At 37.8% G+C, this 17,596-nt stretch overlaps 1 protein-coding gene across 1 annotated transcript in view; it reads right to left on the bottom strand.

Moving 5' to 3' along the window:
- Positions 1-17,596, bottom strand: part of SLC4A10 (solute carrier family 4 member 10) — a 120,217-nt gene that overhangs the window by 63,602 nt on the left and 39,019 nt on the right. The window contains exons 4-6 of the mRNA XM_018556695.1: positions 16,403-16,541; positions 12,762-12,922; positions 9,052-9,240 (exon numbers count right to left, since the gene is read on the bottom strand). Coding sequence (XP_018412197.1) covers positions 9,052-9,240; positions 12,762-12,922; positions 16,403-16,541 — 489 coding nt within the window. The remainder of the gene's footprint in view (positions 1-9,051; positions 9,241-12,761; positions 12,923-16,402; positions 16,542-17,596) is intronic.

Raw genomic sequence — 17,596 nt, 5'->3', positions numbered from 1 at the left:
GTCTACTTTATAATAAGTCCTTGCTAACCTCTGTAGCTGCTGCAAGCACTGTAAGTCAGTTATTCTATAATTTCACAACAAAAGAACTGAAGAAGCACTGAGGTTGTGTTTCAGCTGTGAATTTTGAGGATCAATTGCTCTACAGTGCATACAGCTACAGATGTCAGTGAAGTCTTGTTTTAAAGCTCATTTGCTGATTATTAGGAATATAGATAATGCATGTCCTTAGCCTTGTCACAGTTACACTTTGGAAAGTCACTTTTCCAAATGACAGTGTATCTGTAACTCCCCACCCCCTAACTGTCTCCAGTGATCCACTGTTGCTCTTTTTTCCATTGCAGCCGCCACCAAGATATGCAGTGTTGGCTGGTGAGAGCTGAGTATCAGTGGGTAAGGAGTGACTTTACACAGACCCTGTCACTTTACCTAGAATGGGTAAAGTAACACTGTATCTTTAAGTCCTAATATTGAAACCAGAGGAGTTACAGAAGCCATAGAACAAAGTGTACAGAACTGCCAGTTCTGCATAGTATTTCCTAATGAATCTATATAGAGCAAACATGGGTGAATCAAAGGGATATATGTAGTGTCTCAGTTGTTGGAAGGTATACATTATGGGCCTAATTTACTTTAGTGTAAAAGGCGGTGAACTCAGATAAAGCCAAGTAACTGACTCAAAACTGGGCCTAAATTACTGTACGTTTTTCAAATCCTCCTGCACATGAATGGATGTGAACACAGGTTTATATCAGCTCACTTTCCATGGGGCAGTATTTGTGGGTCATTCAGTACAGATGTGTCTGATTCTCTAGCGAGCAACTTTATAGGCTGATAAAATACATGCAGTACCTTAACATATACCCTCACATGTACAGTACCTAAACATCTGATTCTAAGTAGGAAAAAGAATCACATCCCATAAATACATTGATCAAAAGGGTGCCAATCTGCTCAAGCTGGATCTACAAATATTAATATATTCAAGTCATGTAAACTACACTAGATAAACATCACCCTTTTTGAACTTCTATAATAGGCCTCTATGCTTAGGAAAAAAATTGCTGTCAGGGAAACTAAAATAAAAAAAGAAGTGATTGAAACTACCAAACAACCCAAGCACGTCCACCCAAAACTTAAAGTAGAACTGTGGCCAAGTTGAGCATTCAAATATTTACATGTTCTTAACGTTGTAAGTAAGCGCCCACTATGCGCTCAGATCCTCAAATCATCTCTGAATTGGTGCTGACGCTGTCCTTCCTTCTGGAGGGTGACTACGTTTGTTTCCCCTGGTACCTGTGTGTGTTGCAAAGTAGCCACCACTCCAGAAGGAACGACAGTGTCCGCACCAATTCAGAGATAATTTGAGGATCTACAGCTGAGAGATGCACAAATATGCTATTTTTTTTCAAAGTTAAGGTAATTGAATGCATTTTAAGAGTTAACTACTGGGTTTAGTGTCACTTTAAGAATATGTAAATATTTGAATGTATACGGCCTGGCCACACTTCAGCTTTAAGTCCCGGATTTGATAGACTAAACTGTGTGTCTTTGACATGCCACTAGGAGAAGTCATGAAAAATAACACAAAAAGACTATGAGTTCCATGATAATACTGTATGTTAGATATGTTTGATTATGAGAATGATTGATATTAATTTTATAGATTTAAGTTCTTGTTTTAAGTAAAATTCATTATGGAAAATAATTATGCGAACACAGAAAATTAAACTTAAAAAGTTTAATTAAAATTGCTTTTGTTTTCTAATTTCTACCCAAACACAACATTATAATAATAGAAAATAAAGGTATTTTAAATAAGGTTATAAATGTGCCTCTTTATATTAAATATACCCTGATGTCATATCATTTATTTTAACAAAAAAATTCCCATAAGGTTATATGTTTGGGAAGTGTGGGGGAGCTGACCTAGTACAGAGGGTAATGAGACACTTCCAGAAGAGGAAAGGGCTAGAGTAGTTCCATATTTTAACAAGCTTAAAGGCACACTGCATGTGAATTCAAATTAATTGATATAAAGTAAAAGAACTGCAAGTAAGCATTTAAAATACTTGATTTTTCTGTGTTTTTACCTGCAATTGTTTTTGCAGTTGGTGTCAGGGTCTCTTTAAAAAAACACAGTCAGGGGGAACCTGGGCACCTTTAGAATTGGGTGGGGTAAATATAACCAAGTGACCCTTTCATGGTGGGAACTGTCTTTTTTTTTGCGCTAAAGAAAGTCTACCATAGAAATTGTGCCATGGTGCCACCACAGTTATTGTGAGCACGGTGAGAGGCTTGTGTTCCTAAGGGAAATGGTTTATTGTGACACCCATTGTCACATGATCTTCCAGTAACATCTTCCTTTGCAGCCCTTGACATTTGGTGAGATCAGATCTCACAACTTAGAATGAAGTTGGTGCTAGAAGACTTATGTCTGCCAAATGCTGGATCACAGATGTGAACAAGGAGTAGGTAGATATAAAATGCCCACTATGTATCACTGACAAGGGTCCTACTGAGCGATTTCTCAATTGTGAAGCATCTCTACTCAGGGCCAGCAGCCCAATATATCCTATGCCCCTCTGCCAGTCCTCCCCTGTATATGAAATCCACAATAACCAAAAAGAGTCTATTGTAGTTTACTGTTCTGGCTGCTTCAAAAGGAGGCTGATGACTAGAAAATGCCATTGACCAGAAGCTGTACAAAAAAATTAAACATTGGGCACATGGCTATATACAGATCTTACATATGTTGAAGAATGGCACCATGCCTGTAAAATCTGTATATGGGACATGGCACAGCAATAGCAAGCTTCAAAATTGTCCCTGTGCAGTCTACTTCCACTACAGATGCGGCTCTTTACTCACATTTACTTGACACTCTTCTAAAACGAATAGTACATAAATATACAGTAATCAAAAACAATTTTTTTTCTAATGACAGTGTTCTTTTAAGAAGCACACAGCGAAAACCATAACAAGAAAACAGTCATTACTCAAGTAAACCGTTATGGACCTTCAGTGTCAAACAATATCTGCCCATTACACACAAGAGACTATTTTTCTCCTGTACACACATTTATCATATCATCTTAGGGATGAGGAGCATTATTTCACTGTAAATCAGAAAAATAGCACAAATGTCACCGCAAGCAATCTGAGAAACTCAACTACAAACAAAGAAAACATCAATTACATTGTTTTTCAATGTTTTACTTGGCCTTAAACTACTACAACATCCTTTGTCATATCTAAGTACCACCTTTAAAAAGAATGGTGGAAAGACCACAGTATTGCCTGTGTACTGGCCCCCTGATGACTGGGGATCTGATAACTAATGGTTAGGGTATTGATCAATAAGCAAAATGGGAGGTGAAGGAAGCACAGTTCCATAGAATGGATGATGTAGAAGAAGGAAGGCCAGTGTACTGCAGGTTCTCAAGTACAGACTCCTCTCCACCAAGGAAACCAGTGAGCAGCACTGTTGCGACATCACCAAATTTCACTCCAAATCTTGTGAGACTATCAGTCAGAGTCACAGCGCCCAAGGTTTAGATGATCCCTCACTGTAGATATACAGCTATGAGGGTGAAGGCACAGGAGTGGGCACATGTGCTTTTGTTTTCTAGCACAAATACACTATCAGACCGCCAGCTAAACTGATCGCTGTCTTTCAAATAATTAAGTAAAAAAAATATGCCACTGGATTTAATTTGTGATGTAGCCTTTAGGATTTTATCCACTTGCCTTTCCCTTGTTATGTATCATCAATTTGTATCAGGCAAAGCTTACACTGTTCTTCTTCATGAATATTGATACAGAAGAACCTGACTAAAGAAAACTGCCCAATCCACAAACTAAGTTAAAAGGTCAAGTTAAGCCTGCCCAATCCACAAACTATGCTCAAGATAGCAGTACATTTCTGCTCCTTAAACAGACCTTGTCAGGGCTCGAGAAGTCTAGATCCAGCAATCCCCTGCAACAGATCACAGCACAAACTTCTCTGGCAGCCCATATCTCCTACCTTCCCTCAATTTCCCTTCCTACCTTTGCAGTGAGCTAGCCTCATAAATACACTTTGGCATTCAACACTTCCAGAAGTTTCTAAATCCTGTCCCTCCCGCTAGCTCCTTCCTCTGAACTCTGGAATGGAGCAGAGGAAGGAGAAATGGGCCGCACAAGAAGAAAATATTTGCTGTCTTCTATTGCAGGGGATTTCTGGAAGTAAGGATTTAGAGACCCCTAACCCCTAAAGGCAGCCTCTGTTGTGGTTTTTTTTCTTTAGATAACCCACAATCATCTGGAAATACTTTGTAATGTATGCAGAGTTTATTTGTAAAACAAAGATCGTATATGTAAAGTAAAAAAAGGAACACAACATCAATTTAAAAATGTACAAACTTAAAGCAATGTCAATAAAACTTCAAATCTACTAGAATAGACTGTATCAACAAGGGCATAGCATCGTGTCTAGGAAGAACATCTCACAAAAACTACAACACGTCCAAAACAGAAGCCTTACTCATGCATTTCTTAATACATAAAAACACTAAATATGAATCCTTGACCCAGACAATAAATTCTAAACATGTCTAGTACTAATCAGGAAATGTTATTCTCTGTGTTCTTTTCACTTATAAATTCCTGCTATATTTTCTCTTTTTAATGACTCATTATCTTTCTTTAGCTTTAGCACATTAGCGCTCTGCCCTAAGAGAGAACAGCCCACCGTCTATGATTATAATGGTGTGATTTAACATGATGACCTGCAGATGAGTGCATCTGCAGCTTCCTTGCTGCTAATCTCCTCAGTAGATGCCATCACCTAAAACATTTATTATATGTAGTGTCAGTCCGCAGTACTAATATATAGGTATATATTAGGGATGCACAGAAACCGTTTTTTCGGTATTGAGTATGAGTACCAATATTTTTTGTGGGTACTGACGAACTTCCTAGTCGCGAATAGGGATGAGCCGAACACCCCCGTGTTCGGTTCTAACTCGAACTTTCGAACATGTCCCCATTCACACCTAGGCGTATTGTAATATGCGCGTCTGGCGCACGACCGTCGCACGTTTTTTTTACCGCGATTCGCGGTTAAAAAGCTATAGGTTCGACTCGAACGCGAAGCCCATCCCTAGTCGTGAACCGAATTGTTCGTGAACAGAGGCGTTTGTGAACCGAGGTACCACTGTTCTGTGATTCAATAATTATTTTGAAATTGTATTGGTTGCTTCCAATAGATCTTTGACATCTTTAGTTACTCCCTTGTAGAAGAGACCTTCCTAAATTCATAATCCAATTTTGTTAAACTGACTCCAGAACAGGTGAATAACTGTCCTTCATTAAAATGGATAACAGAGACAATGCAAAGATTATGAAAGAAATGTGATCCTAGGCCCCTGCTGGTCTACCAATGACCATCTAGAAATATATATTAAAAAAACCTTTAAAATGTTTTTGAACAGCTGATATAAAACAATTATTGCAACAGATATGACATAAGGTACATCCCTCCTTCAGTGTTTCTAGAGCAATAGTTTATAGCCAAATGTGGAGGAAGGATACCCCCACACAAAACTAGTTTTTATTAAATGCCCACTCTCAAATTTGATGTGAGCTTTAAACCTCTGACTGCTAAAAGTCTTCATCATAAATCATAAAATGTAAGAATGTATTTAAAATATAGTCAGTTTGAACATTCCACCCTCACTTGCTGACTGCATGACTGTATGTTTTTTATGTAAAATTAGAAATGAAAAACATCCTTACCATTTTCCAAACATGTCCCAGAATGTCCAACAAACTTAACAAATGGTCCCCTTGGTAGCCAGGGAGAGTTGAAAAGGGTCTGGAAATTGAGCACTGGCAAGAAACCTATACCTGTCTATTCTAATGCCAAGGCAGCTGACTCAACATAACTTTACACCTACAAACATATACTATATTTGATAACAATGACCTACAAGAGCTGAAACATCTTTCAGTTAACGTATGCCTCTCTTATGACAGTATGTGCTGCAGTAATATCTAGCTGCCTTTTTATAGCTCAACTTGTAAAACACAGCACAGTCAAAGGAAAGTAGAGATCCCACATGTTGAAAAAAGGTAAGATGGCTGTAAACTGCTACTGAATAAGTCATCCTTAGACTAATTTATCCACTAAATCAGAGATGATATGCAAGGGGAAAAAGCAGGAAAATAATGTTGTGCATGTGGAAATTTTAAAAATAAATGCTGATATAGCAATATTAGAGGACCCAAGCCCACACAAAATATCACCAAATTTACATAGCCCATACTATATTACCCTGTACAATGCTGGTAAATGTTTACAGATACTAACACACCACTGCTGACTCGGCCCTTAGCTGCTACAATACAACTTCTGCTGTCATTGACTAGTTGACAGTGAACATGTCTTACCCCCTTTTCCCTTCCTCAAAAGCAACAGCAAGACCTTTGAAGTAATTGGCAATTCAAGGCTGTTTTTTATGACAGTGAGCCAATCCACACTGTCAGGAGACAGGTGGATTCATCACTCCATAAAAAACCTCCAGTTGCACTGAAGGCCCTCTGAGACCACACACTGGCTGCAAGGAAAGCCAGACACTCCAGGCCATACTGTGCAAGTTATGGTGTGGGCTGTGGATGTATAGTGTGTCTACTCTGAGAAAGAAAAGGCAGACATGCAGTGCCTCTAGATGGAAAGGGCCAACCACTGCTTTGTCCTGCAGAACTTGCACGCCCTCTACTACCTCTATGTGTAGGACCTCTGCCTCTTACTTTGTCTAAATTTAATGACAGCTATAGCATTAGGCGGAATAGATATGTGGTGCTTTGGTGCAGACTATTTTACTACACAAGTATGCGGTGACTTGCTACAAACAAAGGTCAGCTTTGCCTGCTTCAGTTACAAGGGTATGCTGAGGACCCCAAAATAAATAATAAAAGGCTCTAGTGAAAGAAAATAAGCTATACGCCCCCCAAACAATAAACCCTGAAACGCCATGCCTAATTTTTAACAATGCGGAAAATAAAAAATATAGATACACATAAAATAAAAGAAAGAAAAACAACAACAAAAGGGTAGTCCTAAAAAGCACTGTTGGGTCTCTGTAAGTGCGAACAAAGGGGGTACAAAAAAAAATATGAAGCTCACTACACTGCAGTTCAGAGTAAATTAGCATGATATAGCACATTATAGCACCATATAGCAACAAGCTCTCCCTACACAGACTGTAAGCATCCCATAAATACAGCAACACACAATGACAAATGGCTGCTGGAAACACACACTTTCATAATCAGGGAGCTCAGACATAACACAGCCCCCATTATTGGCCATTTTAACCCTGAAGACCACAGTTGAAAGATCAGGCAGTGTATTATGGTTACAAACAATTTTGCCTGGTGAATTTCCACATTAATTTACACGACCTTGTAATAAATCAATCACTGTCATATAAAACACATGCACCAGGAAGATTTACCTGCAGTTTTTGGTGAATATCAAAGTAACTGCTTTATATATTTGCCCCATTAAGTAGCTTTCCGTCTTCCTAATACTATGCTCCACCCTCTAGTGCTAAGCTATCTCCAACCACAGTTGGATGTAGTGAAATTGAGATCGTGATAGACAACTGGGGGAGGGGACAACAATGCAGACTTTCAAGAAGAGGCTATGTGGCACCAAGTGGCCACACAGCAAAGAGTGGAAACAGGTTATTACTTGCCTTGTTTGGAGTGCTGAAGGTGGGCATACAGAGGCAAAAGTAAACTTGGAATTTAAAAGATAACTGTACTTTTAGTACAATTGCGACCCCCCCACCGCTCCCCACCATGGCCCACTGTGTGACGCAAAGTCTCTTACCAGAAACTCTCCCGGCCAGAGCACGCCTATGCAGTAGATGACCAAAAGGCAGAATTCCCATTGGAATAAATGAGGAATCTATTGTGCATACGCAGCCTGGCTGCAAGTTTTCTTGTAGAAACTCTACGGCACCTAACAGCCCCACATGGAAGACTCTAGATCGTGGACAGGTAAGTGGAGGACGTGATGGAAGAGGGAACTATATTTTAATGATAACTTTACAAAATCTACAGTAATGCTTTAAGAGTGTGGAGTCTGTGGAGTGGAGCTAAACATACCACAATCTTCATACTACCCTATATTAAAACACAGACAACAGTGAGCATTTACTGCCTTGTTTTACAGGTAACAATAGTTCTAACAAAATATGTTCATGCCCTGATCGGTTTACGACACAAAGTTACATGGTCAGCAGTGAAGTCTCTGATCTATTTCACTACAGATTTCCAGTATAATATGCAGTCAAATGTGGAAGCTAATTTATATTCGACTTTAATGCTCATTACAGACTTATTGAGGGGAATTTTTCAAAACTGGAGTAGACAGAATCTGGGCCAACTGTGCACGGCAACCAATTAGCTTCTGTCTTTCATTTTCAAATCTTAACTGAACAAACTGAAGAGAGAAGCTGATTGGTTGCCCTGGGCAACTGCTCTAGATTCTGTCTGCTCCAGCTTTGATGAATTCCCCCCATTATGTACAGTATGGGCAACTATGTGGAATTTTCACTTAGCTTAGTAAATATGGTAACAATTCCCTTTGCAAAGAATACCCAATCACATGAAAATTAATAAAACAGAATTTTATATGCATGTGACTAGATGATTGAAATCTGCACAGTTTCTCTAATCTAAATTAAAATTCCCTTGTAGAGTGGACTTTTTCTTCTCTCATGCTCTTTCTCCATACATCAACCCCTCTATCGCAATGCTTGTCTGAGATTGATCCACAGGAGTGTGCTTAGATCACTCAGTGGAGAAACAAAAGGTAATTAAATTCAATTAAGATGATGGATAATGCACAGGTATAAAATTGAAAGGGTTAGCAAAAACTGACTTTGAAAGGTTTCTGAGCATGGCAGAAATAACAAAATAATATAGCTTTCAAGCGGTAGAATGCTCCTGAGCATAGAAAGTTGAATATATAGATTCAGTAAAGAAAAACTAAGAGCTTACCATTTTTGTCCATGGAATGAGGCTCTGACTGTTTCTTGCCAATGTCAGCAAATGAGCGCACAATTGGTATTCGGTTACTTAACTTCTTTTGGTTTTGGTGATGGTGTTGTTTCAGAAGAGCTTCATGAACTCTGTGACGGACGTCCTCGCTTAGTTGTCCTGAAGCTACTTGTTGGTCGAGAATCATATCTGAAGCAAAGAAAAACAAGCTGGGTGTATAAAATGAACACTGATAAATGTTTGTGTTTTTTCTTAGTTTTGGGTAGATTTACAGTTACTTTATACTTTACCTCGGGAAACAGGAAATGCATAAAATGTCCCCTGATGGGGACAAACTGAACCTGTGCCTAGACTGTGGACAATAATGTATTAACATATTTTTAACAAATAACAGTGTTTTAAAGCAAACTCAATTTACTTCCAAAGCTATAATTATTGTGGAGAAATGCATCTTCAAAGTTCACAGCAGTGGCACAGAAATCATTTTTTTTTCCCTTTCACCTTCTATTGCACCAGAACCTTGGCAGCCTGCCAGCACTCTACTTTAAGTATGCAGCAGGTGTTTCTAAGCTGTTAGACTGAAACTGAATTAATAGTGTTTGTTAGGATCTATGAAAATATTTGCTAATGGATTATTTCACAGTACAAGCAGCTAGACAGGTCAAGGATAACCTGTTTTAAAAATGTTTGTTAAGAATTTGTAAATACTTAGATCTCGATACCGTGGGCACATATGCACTTTAAACCCTACCTACCTTATCCAAATCTAAACAGAATGTTTTGTCGGGAGTTACACTTTATTGATGTTATGCAGGGAATGAGGTCAAACTATTATAAAGACTGGTTAAACGTAAGAACATATAACTCTAGTTAAAAATAGCTATCCATTGTTAAAAATATATAAATAGACCCTCTTAGTATATTAATACATTTTTCATTTGGTACACAGCACAGACAAACAACCTCAATTAAAGCAATGCTTCCTGCATTAACTATTATTTTAATCAGTGTTATAGAGATTAAAATCCCGAACCATGTAAAAATAATAAATAAGCAGAAACTGGACACTGATTATGTAACGCTCTGTTGTTCTACTGCCAAGGTTAATTTAGGAAGCTTGTTAATTTTCAGTGATTTTATTTAAAATGGCTCGGCCTACTGCGTGTTTCATTCCGCTAATCCCCTTCCAGCAAACTCATAATGTCTCATTTATTAAAACCTTGAATAATTGTGCAATGTCCAAGACACATTTAAAACCTGATGTGGTTTCACCACATGCAAGTGCAATCAAAATGAACTTTTAATTATGAATATGAGGCAGTGTGCTATGCATTGTGACTTCTGCCAAAAAGTCAGATGTTTTAAAATCAAGATTCTTTTTTTTTAAAAGAAATATTCAAACTGAAAATCCAGGCCTGCTGCACTTAAAGCCTGCTCAAGTTAAAATACCTTGTTAAATTTAGAATTTTTAAAGTGCATGCATACCCAAAACTTTTTTCGAGTTCTCGATGAAGTAGAGATAGATTTATTTATCTATCAAATTATTGATGTATCTATTTTTCTATTAGGTGTCCTAGCTAGGTATACTTACCTATTTGTTCTGGTGACCATTGAGTCAGAAAGTGATGGAAAATTTAACATTTTAGGGTTGCCACCAGAACAAGAGATAAGGACACCTGTTGTGGTGAAAAATGTTTAAGAGGGTAATTTCCTCTCTTTTGTAGAGACTTCCTCAAGGGTGAACTGGGCAAGGCTGATAACACTGCTTGGGATTTCAGTGCAGCACAGGAAGGGGATCCCAGTTAGTTGTGATCACTGGATTTCTGGAAGGATTAATAGGTATTTTTTGCACTAATTAAACAGATTAACAAAATAGGAGCAAAAAAGAGAAGTTTATTATTAAGGTTTACACTTTAACAGTTTACCTTTTTTTCCTTGAAAGGTGGAGCAGCTAATATTTACTAAACATGGAATTGTCCTTTAAAGCCTAACTCCATAATTCATACAAATCTACTGCCTACGTTCCCCACGCTCCCTGCACACCTCCCCAGACCTTTTTTATTCAACATTTTCCGAAATGATGGGACAGGCTTTAGAACAAGGAGGGGCAGAGCTTAATCATGATTTCAAAGAAGGCAAGATGCCATGACTGAACGTGGATTTATGATTTAACGCGCTCCAGAGGGCACAAAAATTTATTTGGAGACTATAGGTGCCAAAAGAAATTAGAGAACATTTGCCCAATCTTCAGATTGGGAAACATTTATATGTCAGTAAGCTCTTCCATGACTTTGGCATAGCCAGTTTGGGGGGAAGTTTATAACTTTTGTTTCCTGCAAGACAGGTCAACAGCTGCAACCTTTCCCTCATTCTCCTTCCTCCACAAGAATAAACATGCAAGTTCACCCAAGAAGAATATGTTTATAGAAATACCTTTTTTTTGTGCCAGGATTGTCCATGCTAGGTCTCCTGCTGTCTAATGTTTGTAGGCTGCTTCGTACAGGTACTTGCAAGAACCATAAGTACCAGCACTTCAGCACTGTTGTTGAAATGTTTTAGGCCACTTTAAATAATGTATACAAATCTATGCAAATGATATCTAGCCAATAGATAATTGTGTTTCAATCATGTTTATAAATATATATAGTTTTGCTCAGAAATTACACAAAGCTGGTATGCTGGAAAAAAAATTTGCATATCCTATTGTGGGTAGAGGCCCATCTATTCACATTAGGCTTTGTTCTGCTGTCAAGCATCAAGATAGAAGTGAAACTATTGCTATACTTAGTACATAGTTATACTCTATAGTCTAAAAAGAAAGGTTGTTTATAAGTGGTCTCCCAACCCTATATTATTAGTAGTAATCTAGGAAACAAATGGTTTACGTTAGATATTTATTATATGTGTCTTTATATATTTTATTTTAGATTTATTTTATAGCCAAAGTAAAAAAGATAATGCTAGTTTCACCTCCAGACAATGGAGGGGCCTTTTGTGTTGCCATTGCACCTATTGATCCCTGTCTGCTGTTGTCTAGATCTAGCCCAGGTCATCTTGACTGTACAGGCACATTGTCATGTATGTCATGTTCTAATGACATACAAGTCTCTCCAACTTAACTGTTACTTATGTGCTTATAAAAAGCATATGTAAACTCAAAAGAAAAAGTTTGCTGCTAATGCAACCTTAAACTGCAAGTGTGCCCTGGCACGTTATATAATTTTACTTTGTGATCTATGTAGTTATTCTGCTTTCTGTTCTGAGGTGACAACATTTGCTGGCTGGCTTTTAATGCAACAATGGTATTGGCACCCCTTCCATTGTGATACTTATGGCTGCCAGACTGCTAGGTTACATCATCCTGCACTGATTGCTGTAGACCAAAGGGATACTGGGAAACTGAGACTTTTGTGACCTGACTTTTTTCACTGCATGAAAAGAGAGCTTGGATGAATCCCAAAGTGAAAATTTCACCCAATGAGTGTAAGGCTTTGGAATGGTGCTTAATTTCATATGAATAAGAAGCAATCATGTGATCACTACAAAAACCTTAAAAAAATTGATATTTTGGGAGATTTTGTTTTAGAAATGTTGCTGTTTACTGTTGTTCTATACTTAGTTTGTTTCTTAGAGCTTGGATTAACATATACTTTAACTATAATGGCACCCCAATAAAGAATGAGGAAAATGTAACAATTATAAGTCAATACCTGCAATTTCTTCCAAGGTGCTCGCCCTCATGTCCAACAGCACAGTACCATGCAGAATACAACTTCTCAACTCAAACAAGCTGTGAAGTGACAGTGTGGCAACGTAGGGCTTGCTCCATCGCTCACCTCCATCCTCAACGTCTTCTTCAAACTTCAACCACCTAACAAATTAAGACACAAACACACTTGAGTCCACTGCTGAACTCCACTATAAGCCATAATGTTTTTATTTGTTCACATAGAATATTTCTTATAAAATATGTAACAAGAATCCATTTCAAGGTAAGAGGTAAATATACTGCAGTCAGGCTTTTTTTGTCCAATGGTTAGAATACATGAAAGCTAGAATTTTCATTACGTTCCTGAATTCAACCAAATACATTACATTCTTATACAACTGAATGCGTTACAATGTTGAATAGAATTTGAAAAATAAATTACATTCTTGAATTCTACCGAATATCTTACATTCTTGAATATAACTGAATGCATTACATTCCTAAATGCAATTTGACACATGGCATTCTTGAATCCAACTGAATACATTACATTTGTGGATACAATTTAATGCATTACATTCTTGATACAGCTGAAAGTGCATTGCATTAGTTATTGATTATACAAGTTAAAATGGACCTTTACCCCCTTTGACTAAAAATCACATCAGCCTACAGCTCTGCATGCTGACATGAAATCATAATTTTACATTCATTAGCTAAACATATTTTTATTTTACTTACAACTTCTTTTTCACTTCCTGGTCCACTTTGGCACAAGTGATGTAATCGAGCCCAGGCACTGCACCCTGGGAAGGTCACATCAGCAGAGCATTGCTGGGAAATCTCATCTGTAATCTCATGGGATCTCAGGGAAAGGCATTTTCCTCCCCTGAGATGATGTGCATGGTCACATGTGCCAGACTTCCAGGAAGTAAAGGGAGATCTAGTAACCTGCCCTTAGTTAACATGCCCACTGTCAGAAAACTGGAGAGGAAAAGAAAAATAAAGTATGCAGAAAATAAAAAAACCTGCAATTATCTAGAAGTATGTGTTTGTAGATTGTCATTATTAAACATTTCTAAAGGTGCCTTTGTTGTTATTTTCAAGATATGGGTAAAGTTCCTCTTTAATGTGTATCCACGCTGTTGTTGAGAAAAAGGTACTCTATCTCAGGTACAAACACTCATAGTAAGCCTCAACACAACCAGTTACTTCCTGATGTCTGGTAGACAATCTAAGCACTCCATTTATTTCCTTGCTACATTCACATGAGCAGTCCTAGTGTTGTATTAAGAGAAACACTGCTGAAAAATGCTATGAGTCAATCACATGAGCATGACATGAAGTTTCTGTACAGTTCAAGGAACGCTTTAAGTTGCCATAGTTTCAAAGAAGAAACTTTTTTTAAGTTATGCAAAACAATAACTTACTGCAGATAGCAATAGAGAGGTATGGTTTGTGTTGCAAATATATATACAGTATAAATAATTTTATTTTTTGCAAAACTGTAATCAAAGCTTTTATTTTGGCTCACAAAACGCACAAGTGGCAAAGTGTCAAGCAACTCATCAATTTTAACCTGTGAAAGGTGATCAAGATCTAGTGACAATATACTTGTTCTGCCTCCTTCATGTAGAAATGAATAGGCTTACCTACTTGCGATATCAAAATTGGCCACAAGATGGAGCTGAAGAGAAAACATCTCTATTTACAGCAGCTTCACAACTATTTTCATATAATTAAAAAAAAACTCCCAACATCCTTCAGCTCAAATCTCAAATAGAAAGAAACAAGTGTATCTTGGGAGTTCATGCTCCATATTAGAAATAGGAAAGAGGAACCCACTGCCATCAACAGCTTGTGCCTGGGGGAAAGAGCCCAAATCCCTCTTAGGCAACAATGCTGGTATGAATGGACATGTTTCTTTCTATATCTGTAAGCTGACACTATATTTGCATGTTTTATATACTGATTGTATGTTTCTGTGTTCTTTTTTACTAGTTTCACCCAACCTGTTGTGTTAATAAAGCATCAAGATTTCACTCAGTCTGGTGTTTTTGCAGAATAGGAAGGTTTAGCTGCATGCCCAGCTATACAGAGGCCACAGGGCAACGTATAGTGGGGACATAACAATGCTATTAGTGCATAAAACGTTTTCCTTGCTTCATTTTGCCAGCTACCAAGGTGCCTAATTTAAAATAAGCTTCTTAAATGTTTGTAAAAAGAGAGGTCATAAAAAGAGTGGTAGTTACATACATGGACATGTTTGTGCTGTGAGCCCACTATCAAATTGTAGTCCCAAATTCTCATTTTAAATCTTATTCCCAAGAATACCAACACTAGGACGTAAAGAAAAATGGCTTAACATCCAAGAACATTTTTTTGCAGGTTACTTGAATCTTTAAATGTACAAAGACTTATAGGAGGCCCCTGACTTACTCGAGGCAACTGAAGACCTAAGACTTAGGGCCAGTTCACACCATACGTGGTGTACTAAATGCATGCACTCATTCTATTGGCCAGCATCTTTCAACACAAGTTTTGTCTGAGCCAAGGTCACCCTGGACCCTCCCCTACCTGTGACTGGACATTAAAGGGAGAAGCACAGTGAGTCTCTGTCACTCTCTTTCCTTCTTTCTATCAGCATGTTAATTGTCAGCACAAGAACTGGTTGGATAAAACATCTTGCACTTAAAAAATATATTTAATTATATATCATTGATTACAGAGCTGTATTCATGTGTTTCTCTTATATCTGCCTGGAGTTCAGATTTATGAATCAGTATATAGAAAGTAACAACATTTGCTCCAACACAACATTATTACAACTGGTTTTGGATAACAGATCTATGTGCTTGGAGTGCGCATTTATTTTTAGTGTGATGTGAATATGTTCAAAGAAAACATTTTTCTTTGAACATATTCACGTCAGAGAACATTACCTTTACTCACCTTAAGCTGATTTCTGGCACTAACTTTTTTTATAAAAGGTAAATAAAGGTAACAAAATACCTGTTTAATTCTGGAAAGAGAATAGGACTGGAGAGCTTTGTTACTCGCGCTTAGCTTTGCATAAATAACAAATTAGACTCAGAAGAAATATCATCAAGCTTTTATAGGTTTCTACAGTGACAAAAAAACTGCCATAAAAACGTATTTCTATTATTGTGCAATCTTATTTTCCTATACACTGAGCCGTGCATGCACAGCTCAGCACACAAACCTGGCATGCTGAGATGAAGTAACTCCCATGTGCATGTGCATGGAGTTACATCATCGGGGTCTTCCAATCAAGCGTCTGAACACTTGAAACCCGAAGGAAGACCAGGGAGAAGATGTAATAGCCTGTGAAGGAGAAGTACATAGCTGGAAGAGATCATTTTGGTGGGTAAGTCTCTCATAATCTACTAGTATGCTGTGCATACTAGCACATCATGGCTAAAAGCTCCTGGGAGGACTTTTTTAACAGCTTTACTTCTGCATTAACAGAAAATAGAGGAATGGCATTATGATTTGCCAAAGAAGGAGATTTTTCCAAGCAGCATAGCACAAATGTCAACTCTAGTCTAAGCTGAAACATAGGAAATGTAGGGCTGGCCTCTCAAGCTGAATTAATGGAAGTATATATTAGGTAACACTAACCTGGCCATTTCCCGCCACTCAGCATCATCGCCATCTCGCAAACAGATTTCATCCAGTTCTGTAAATAAGTCATGTGGAATGTGTTCTTCATCGTCATCTTCTGTTCCCAGGATAAACTGAACCCTCTGAGATGGAGTATCTGAAGTTATAAAACACCATCAGTTTTTGTTATATAAGGCATGGAGGCTTTAAACAGGATGTTTATAACACGAGATATCCATTCCCCTGAAGGGTAGAGGAACCAAGTGATAGATGTAGGACTAAACCTCTAACCATTAAAAAAACACACTGAAACAGTTTGCTCTGCGGTATTAAACCTGAAATCAGAGTGGGAAAGTCAACTAGATGTGTCAGGTGACAAGCAAGTAACATTTTCCATAACCATAGCTCGATTCCATGTTTTGATTGCACAAAAACAACAGCAAAAGCCCACTAGTCGTAGCTGCCATGTGTATTTGCCATTTTTATATAAATATATATGATTTTATATTTATATCTTTTTACATTTTATTGTTATCTAATAGGAGATAGGAGGATGGCTTAACATTATTGTGATAGTTGTGTATTTTGCACATCAGTGTCTTTTTACACTGCTTTGCAATTATGGCATGCACTGGGTGCATATCTTGCTATCCTTGTCCATGAGAAGAGAAGGGGAAGATACAAAAAGACAGTGCAGTCTAAGTGGTTAACAAAGTGCAGCAGTGACCTACCTATACATTGTGAGTGCAAACCTTGATCAGAGCACTTCAACAATCTCCATCATGTGCAAGGTAGAAAAGCCAGGTGCTTATGTATATGGATATAGTAACCCTAATTTACTCCTGGAAATAAATTGCTCTTCATTTTCCAACACATTAACATTTTGTATTCCTGTTGCTTGTTTACAGCTAATCTGTCATTTATAACAAGTGCAATCTACTTCTTTATTTAGTTCTCCATGCTGCAGTTCAGAACTCCTCTCAACAGGAATGATCAATCAAAAAGCATGTAAAAGAGAACAATATTTGACAATTGCATAATGAAGTCCATTATCAAGGGATGACCTGCACTGGAAGGCAGATAATTAGATTTCAATGGCAGAAGCAGATTTATAGATTTCTTTAGCTTGGTGGGAATACCCTTTAATAAAGTATAACTAACTCTCTCTCTCTCTCTCTCTCTCTCTCTCTCTCTCTCTCTCTCTCTCTCTCT

This window comes from Nanorana parkeri, unplaced genomic scaffold (genome assembly GCF_000935625.1).
Source record: "Nanorana parkeri isolate BGI_ZX_2015 unplaced genomic scaffold, ASM93562v1 scaffold247, whole genome shotgun sequence".
In the NCBI taxonomy this organism is placed as follows: Eukaryota; Metazoa; Chordata; class Amphibia; order Anura; family Dicroglossidae; genus Nanorana; species Nanorana parkeri.
Note: the sequence above shows the minus strand (reverse complement) of the source record. Positions and strands in the feature narration are given on the sequence as shown.